Source organism: Penaeus vannamei, chromosome 22 (genome assembly GCF_042767895.1).
Source record: "Penaeus vannamei isolate JL-2024 chromosome 22, ASM4276789v1, whole genome shotgun sequence".
NCBI lineage: Eukaryota > Metazoa > Arthropoda > Malacostraca > Decapoda > Penaeidae > Penaeus > Penaeus vannamei.
Genome location: NC_091570.1, coordinates 9555221 through 9562720, shown reverse-complemented (window position 1 = coordinate 9562720; position 7500 = coordinate 9555221). Strand labels below are relative to the sequence as shown.

General features: G+C 45.8%; 2 protein-coding genes across 2 annotated transcripts in view; both read right to left on the bottom strand.

The window, feature by feature from the left end:
* Window positions 1-787: 787 nt before the first annotated feature.
* LOC113812959 (uncharacterized) lies at window positions 788-5220 on the bottom strand. Its single transcript, XM_070136498.1, has one exon. The coding sequence runs from the start codon at window positions 5205-5207 to the stop codon at window positions 966-968; it is 4242 nt and encodes a 1413-aa protein (XP_069992599.1). The 5' UTR covers window positions 5208-5220; the 3' UTR covers window positions 788-965.
* The window catches only part of LOC138859120 (putative per-hexamer repeat protein 5), a 7311-nt gene continuing 5025 nt past the window's right edge, over window positions 5215-7500 (bottom strand). Inside the window, exons 2-3 of the mRNA XM_070137011.1 lie at window positions 5311-7464; window positions 5215-5221 (exon numbers count right to left, since the gene is read on the bottom strand). Coding sequence (XP_069993112.1) covers window positions 5215-5221; window positions 5311-7464 — 2161 coding nt within the window. The remainder of the gene's footprint in view (window positions 5222-5310; window positions 7465-7500) is intronic.

Sequence of the window (7500 nt, the reverse complement as noted above, 5' to 3'; positions counted from 1 at the left end):
TATATATATATATATATATATATATATATATATATATATATATATATATATATATAGAGAGAGAGAGAGAGAGAGAGAGAGAGAGAGAGAGAGAGAGAGAGAGAGAGAGATAGACAGATATAGATATAGAGAGATATAGATATATATATATATATATATATATATATATATAATTATATATATATATATATATATATATATATATATATATAATTATATATATATAATCATATGTATATATATATATATATATATATATATATATATATATATGTACATATGTGTGTATGTGCGTGTGTATACACACACAGTCACTACAGAGAAAGAGAGAGAGCGAGAGAGAGAGAATGTGTGTGCGTGTTGCGTGCGTTTGTAGATAGAGACTCTTACGTGCTAAAGAAAGATATATTATGGAACTAGATAAGATGATATCTCATGTTATTACTTTTGTATCGTGTTGGGTGCGTCATAACATTATTTTAGACGCCATATCAAAGAATGCATTTTTGTTTTCACTAATACAGTAGGACTGCCTTTCCTTATCTTAACATAATAAGAAAACAAGTGAGAAACCCACACACAATACTGGTTATAAGACCCCATTACGAGAGTAATATCCTCTGTTATCAAATCAGCTTATGTCATACCTTTGTTCCTGGATATAGTGATGAAGATAACGATTTCGTAATCACAGTGTTTTATCGAGAACGCTGAAACGTAGGTGGTTAAGAAACGGATTAGGTGTTTGAATTCTGGGATTAGATTATTATAAAAAAACAAATCCACGTTAAAGTTTGTATAAATCTTTATTAAGATCCTTAACCTAAAATCATGAATATAGCACATCACATACAGTAGTACACATATATATAAAAAGAATATCACACATTAGGAATAGATGCAACATCATTCTGTGGAGCAGGAACATCACACCATAAAATGCCCGAATATCGCAGGTGCTTCACTCAGCCGAAGAGGGAGAACTGAAAAGGGTTCTTGAATTTCTCGAGTTTTTTCAATTTCCCGGCGATGGAGAGATCCCATAGTCTGGGTGAAGGTGAAGGTGAAGGTTGGCGTGAAGGTTGGCTGGTAGGCTGGTTGTTCTCTCTGCCGGTGGGGCGGGACGGGTAGTAATGGTACACGTAGGAATTCGGCGTCTGGTAGGAATGGTAGGAATAGGAACCGCCTGAGAATGGGAATGGGTGCTGAGGATGAAACGAGGAGGCTTGACTTTGGTGATGGGAACTGTGCTGGGCAGTGGGTTGGGAGCTGCTCTGGTGGGTCGTCTGGTAGTGACTGTTGTAGTGAGAGGTGGGTTGAGTCTGGGGGTTGACGCTGGTATGGCTCTGCTGAGTGGTCGGGTTGGTTGTGGTGGTCTGGGGCTGCGCTGGAAAGTTGTGAGTGGGGTTGTGGTGGTAATGCTGTTGTTGCACCTGTCCGTGTTGTGAGTATTGCTGAGCTTGTTGCTGCTGAGAATGCTGTTGGCTTTGATGTTGTGAATATTGTTGGTTTTGTTGTTGTGAATTCTGTTGTTGGTATGGTCGTTGCTGATAATATTGTTGCTGACCTCCTTGTTGCGTTTGTTGTTGGTTATATTGCTGCTGAGAAATCTGTTGTTGTGTTCCTTGTTGCTGAGACTGTGAATAATGTTGGGTCTGCTGTTGTTGAGAATGTTGTGGATTATGCTCTTGATGTTCTACGTCTTCTTGCTGTTGAGTAAACTGTTGAACTTCCTGAGCCACTTCTTGCAATGATTGGTCTTGACTCAGGAAACTCTCGAAGGATGTTTGTTGATAGTTGTAAGCAGCCTGGGAACCACCCTGGGGTTGATGACCAATGTCTGTGCTGCTGCCTGTCTCTGTGGTGGTCGCAGATGAAGTGGTGACGTCATCAAGACAACGGACCATCCCAGCAGGACATATTTCCAGAAAACCATACTCGGTTATGTCTGTGAGAGAGGACCCATAGCGACGGCTGCAGTGCCCGATGGCGACACACTCGATGTTAAAAATGCCGTCAAGAGCTGCATTCTGACTGCTGATTTGAACTTCCTCAGCTGCAGAGCCTGGTGTGTAACTATACCCCTCGGAGGAGGAAAAGCTTCCCATGTCACTACTCTCACTGGCCAATGTCTGCGAATTCTGTGATACTTCTGTGGGCGCTGAATCTTGTTCTTGTTCAGTGGAGCCGCTGATATTTACTTCTGTGAATGTGCTAAGCGGCGTGGCATACTCAAAGCAGCTGAGTTCAACATGGCCGGTATAGTTATCCAGACAGGGAACATACCCTTCATGGCAAGCAGGTTGTTGTCCATAAGCACACTCGTCCAAGGAGTGGTCACCAAACTGACGATAGCACATGTCAGTGGGCATACACGGCGCCACATTAGATTTATCTGCATCGTCCACTTCCTCGTCTTGCAGCGGCAGCGGTGGAATGTCTGAAAAAGGCTCGGGAGCAGAGGGAGTGCCGTCGTCAAAGGGGAGAACGGGCATGATGTTCGACAGCTTCAGTGGGGTTTCAGGAGGCATGATGAAAGGGGCCTCGGATGATATCGGCCTGTCGTCTCCAACGAGAGTAAAGAGATCTGGTGGTCCCTCTGGCCCGAGAATAATGCCATCAGCACTTACTGGTAATTCTTCGAATAATAATGAGAGGTCGTCATCCACTAACACTACATCAGCGGGAGGATGAAAAGGAGAAAATTGTGGTGAAGGATTTACCTCAACAGACTCTAATGGCTCTTGTAGCATAAGCTCATCCTCCTGAGTTTGGGCCATAGAATTTACCGCTTCGCTTTCAGAGGCAAATGGTTCCTTTGAAGCATCTAGACTTCCGACAGATTGCTGATCGATTGCAGCAAGTGAGGATGAAAAAGGTTGATGATCAGTGTTGGACGAGACTTGCTCTTGGTAATGAGCCGAAGCAGAACTGAACTGCTGAGCAATCAGATCAGCGGAAGAAAAGTTCAGAGTATATACTGCACCCGACGGTTTCTCTTTCTCGGTGAAAGTCTGGAGCGTTTGTTCACTATGTGACAGTGAACTGTCTGTGGAACTTGCACTTGCAAAATATTCTGCCTGTGTTTGCTGGCCTGTAGATGAAGCTTCTACTTGTAATGTTTGCGATGTCTCTTGTAATTCTGAAGCAGATGACAAGGCTCCCTGTATTTCTGAAGTAAATGATGACCCTTCTTGAATGCCTGAAGATGACACTTCTTGGACTTCTGAGGTAGATGAAGGCATTACCTGTATTTCCGAGATAAAGAACGAAGTCCCCTGCATCCCTGAGGTAGAAGTTTCTTGTATTTCTGAATCAGAAAGCTCTTGTGCTTCTGAGGTTTCTTTCATTTCTGAAGATTCTTGTACTTCTGTTTGTGATACAATGGATGACATTTCTTGTCCTTGGGCTTTCAACGCAGTGACAGATTGTGAATCAGAACTCTGATTTTCAGATGTCTGTGTTGATGTGCTCTGAGAACTAGCAAAGTCTATAAATGCAGGAACTTGCAAGAAATTATAGTCAGAAGTTGCTGTTGATGGAGAAGTCTCACTAGATGGTGGCAAATAGGAGAGGTCCAAAGACGAGACCTGACTGTTAGGAAGTTGCAAGAAGTTAAAGTCAGAAGTTGTTGCTGATGAAGATGATGGTGGCAAATAGGAGAGGTCTAGAGATGGTAACTGGTTGCCTGACTCTTGGTTTAGAAGGGGGAAAGGAATGCCCATATTGGCTACTCCACTTGCGTCACCATCTTGTATGACGATCGTTTGACTTGTTACAGGTTTCCCATCGTCCAGGACAACTGTTCCTTCAAGAAAATCGCCAAAGGGAGTTTCTATGATGGTTGGCATGGTATCAGGATTCTGGTGGCTATCCTGTGCACCTAGAAACTGTGGCAAAGTAGAGTCAGTTTCCATAAACTCCACTTCTCCAGGTGGAAGAAATTCCAAAATAGCTACCCTAGAGTCGTAGTCATCCTCAGGGAGTAGATCAGGGTCTTGTAAGGCCGCTATGTGAACGAGGTCCTCTGATCCTAGCCCGAGAGCGTCTACCAGTGGCCGGAAATCTTCACGTTGCAGAAGTTGTACGACATTAATAGGAGATGCTGACCCTGACACAGGAAGGCCTTGTGTCAGGATACCCCCTCGAATGTTATTTTCGCCCGGCCTTTCCACAGAACCCTGGAATGGACTCCATTCACTTCCAGGAAGCTCTGTTCCAACAACTGCGAATGACGGTCCCTGAGCCACGGGTTCATGATGGAACCCAAAAGCTGGAGGGAATATGGCGTTGTAATCTTCAAAATATGTAGGTGGAGGAGTCAACTTTTTGAAAGGATTCCACCCAAGGCTTGATATGACTTCCTTTGTTGTCAAAGGATGACCAAACGCAAATTCTGATGAAACAGAAGATCCAGTAAGTGCAGATAGGGGCCCCACACCCCTTACACCGAGGGGTACGCCTGACTCACCATTGTTGGTATCATCTGGTAGTCTGCTCGGTATTAACGATGGCAAAACAATACCGTCTGTGTTGCTCTGGGGTATAGTATGACCACTTCCTGGGAAAGTATTGGCATGAAGGTGCGGATTTTCTCTAGAAAGACTTTCACTGCTGTCAGATGCTTCATTGCTTGAATCAGTACCAATGATGTGACTATTGGAATCACTGGACTCGTCATCCGAATTCTCACTGTTTACTCTTGGATCAGGAGCATGTGTGTTATTATTGAGTCTACTGCCGTCTGTACCTATTCCACTCTCTGGGTCTTCATTGCTGGAGCCGTCACTAACAGAACTGGAACTGTATGAACTACTACTATTGTAGCTGCTACTGCTTGAGCTGCTACTGCTGGAACTGCTAAAGCTGGAGCTGCTACTGCTAAAGTTACTGTTACTAGAACTGCTACTGATGGGGTTACTGCCACTGCTTAAAGTGCTGGTACTTGAAGTGCTATTGGCTGAGCTGATACTGCTGGAGTTACTGCTAGTTGTGCTGCTACTGGTTGAGCTGGTATTACTGTACTTGCTATTACTGCTTGAATTAACTGTGTTTGGATTATTGTTGCCAGAGTTGGTATTCTCTGAACCACTGTTGTCTAAATGACCGTTACTTGAGCTGGAACTGACAAAAGTGGCACTGGATAAACTACTAGTACTTGACATACTGGTACTCATTTTCTCACTGCTGGAACTGCTGCTAGACATACTACTGCTAATGGCTGATATGGAGTCATCATTCAATTTAAAATCATCTTCATCTGTCGAAGATTCATCATCGTCCATTTCAGATTCAGACTTCATATCTGACGACATAACATCTAATCCCTCTGTATTTGAAGAAGCAGATCCCATAAAGGCCGCAGAACTCTCAGACTGGGAACCGCCTGCGTCAGAGGTTGAAACGAGCGATAGGTTTTGTTCATTCAGCAAACTGGTGGAGCTTTCTGTAGCACTGGCAGCGGTTTCTTCGACGGTTGCGTGAACACTATCGGACTGGTCCAGAGAGGATGCAGATGTCGACACTTCTCCGGAAATCTGCCCCGCTAACAGGCCGCTGCTCAGTGGTCTGTAGTTGAGAATCAAAGTCGACGTTGATGGGATTCCTTCGAAGGCAGATTGCTGAGTATTGGGCGTTTGGCCACTGCCAGAACTAAAATATGATGTCAGTTCCAAATTTCCTGGTGCTTTTGTTGAAGAATCTTGCTGAAGTTGATTTATCAAAGCTGCGATATCGATCACTGGTCCTGCGTTGCCGACTTCCCCTGGGGCAAGTGTCTCTATGTCATCTGATGCGGTGCCTGTGCCACCTGCTGATCCCAAGTTACCGATTGATCCTGTGTGAATGACAGACCCTGTATGGATGACTGATCCTGAGTGACTGGTGGAGCCTGTGTTGCTTGCTGTGCCTTCATTAAATGCTGAGCCTGCATTGAGAGCTGAACCTGTGTTAAGTGCTGAGCCAGTGTTGCTTGCAGATCCTGTGTTACTTGCTGATCCTGTGTTAAATGCTGATCCTGTGTTAAAAGCAGAGCCAGTGTTGCTTGCAGATCCTGTATTAGAAGCAGAGCCTGTGTTAAAAGCAGAGCCTGTGTTGCTTGCAGAGCCTGTGTTAAAAGCAGAGCCTGTGTTAAGTGCAGAGCCAGTAGTGCTTGCTGATCCTGTGTTAAAAGCAGAGCCTGTGTTGCTCGCTGATCCTGTGTTAAAAGCAGAGCCAGTGTTGCTTGCAGAGCCTGTGTTAAAAGCAGAGCCTGTGTTAAAAGCAGAGCCTGTGTTAAAAGCAGAGCCTGTGTTAAGTGCAGAGCCAGTAGTGCTTGCTGATCCTGTGTTAAAAGCAGAGCCTGTGTTGCTTGCAGAGCCTGTGTTAAAAGCAGAGCCAGTGTTGCTTGCAGAGCCAGTGTTGCTTGCTGATCCTGTGTTAAAAGCAGAGCCAGTGTTGCTTGCAGATCCTGTGTTGCTTGCTGATCCTGTGTTAAAAGCAGAGCCTATGTTAAAAGCAGATCCTGTGTTGCTTGCTGATCCTGTGTTAAAAGCAGAGCCAGTGTTGCTTGCAGAGCCTGTGTTAAAAGCAGAGCCTGTGTTGCTTGCAGATCCTGTGTTGCTTGCTGATCCTGTGTTAAAAGCAGAGCCAGTGTTGCTTGCAGATCCTGTGTTGCTTGCTGATCCTGTGTTAAAAGCAGAGCCTGTGTTAAGTGCAGAGCCAGTAGTGCTTGCAGATCCTGTGTTAAAAGCAGAGCCAGTGTTGCTTGCAGATCCTGTGTTAAATGCTGATCCTGTGTTAAAAGCAGAGCCTGTGTTGCTTGCAGATCCTGTGTTGCTTGCTGATCCTGTGTTAAAAGCAGAGCCAGTGTTGCTTGCAGAGCCTGTGTTAAAAGCAGAGCCTGTGTTAAAAGCAGAGCCTGTGTTAAAAGCAGAGCCAGTGTTAAGTGCAGAGCCAGTAGTGCTTGCAGATCCTGTGTTAAAAGCAGAGCCAGTGTTGCTTGCAGATCCTGTGTTAATTGCTGATCCTGTGTTAAAAGCAGATCCTGTGTTGAATGCTGAGCCCGAGTTGAATGCAGCGCCTGTGTGAGAGACTGCCCCCGCGTGCGAGACGGAGCCCGAGAAGGAGGGCCCTGAGAGGAGGCTGCTGAAGGCGTTGTTGCTCCCGAGGAAGGAGCCGAAAGGAAGGGCCGCGCCCTCCGCCCCGCTCGACCCTTGCATTTCGTCCTGAGGCATTTCCTGAGCGACTAAGTCATCGATGGAACGGGCGTCACAGCAGCGAACGCGCCCGTACAGACGGCACGGCGGGAGGGTGCCGTAATCGCGGATGTCGAAGGGGGAGGAACCGTAATATCTCGGGCAGACTCTGCTGGTCACGCAGGGGCACACGGCGTCCACGTGCTGGTAGATGAGCAGGAGACGCTCGCCTGACGACTGGGCGGCCACCATCGCCACGCCCACGGCAGCTAGGGCGACTAACAGCATCCTGGAAGAAGGCAGAAGTAATTTAGAATGTTACTTC

Coding starts and splice junctions, on each gene's coding strand:
- LOC113812959 (XM_070136498.1), bottom strand. CDS start 5,207: ATGTCTAGCAGCAGTTCCAGCAGTGAGAAAATGAGTACCAGTATGTCA.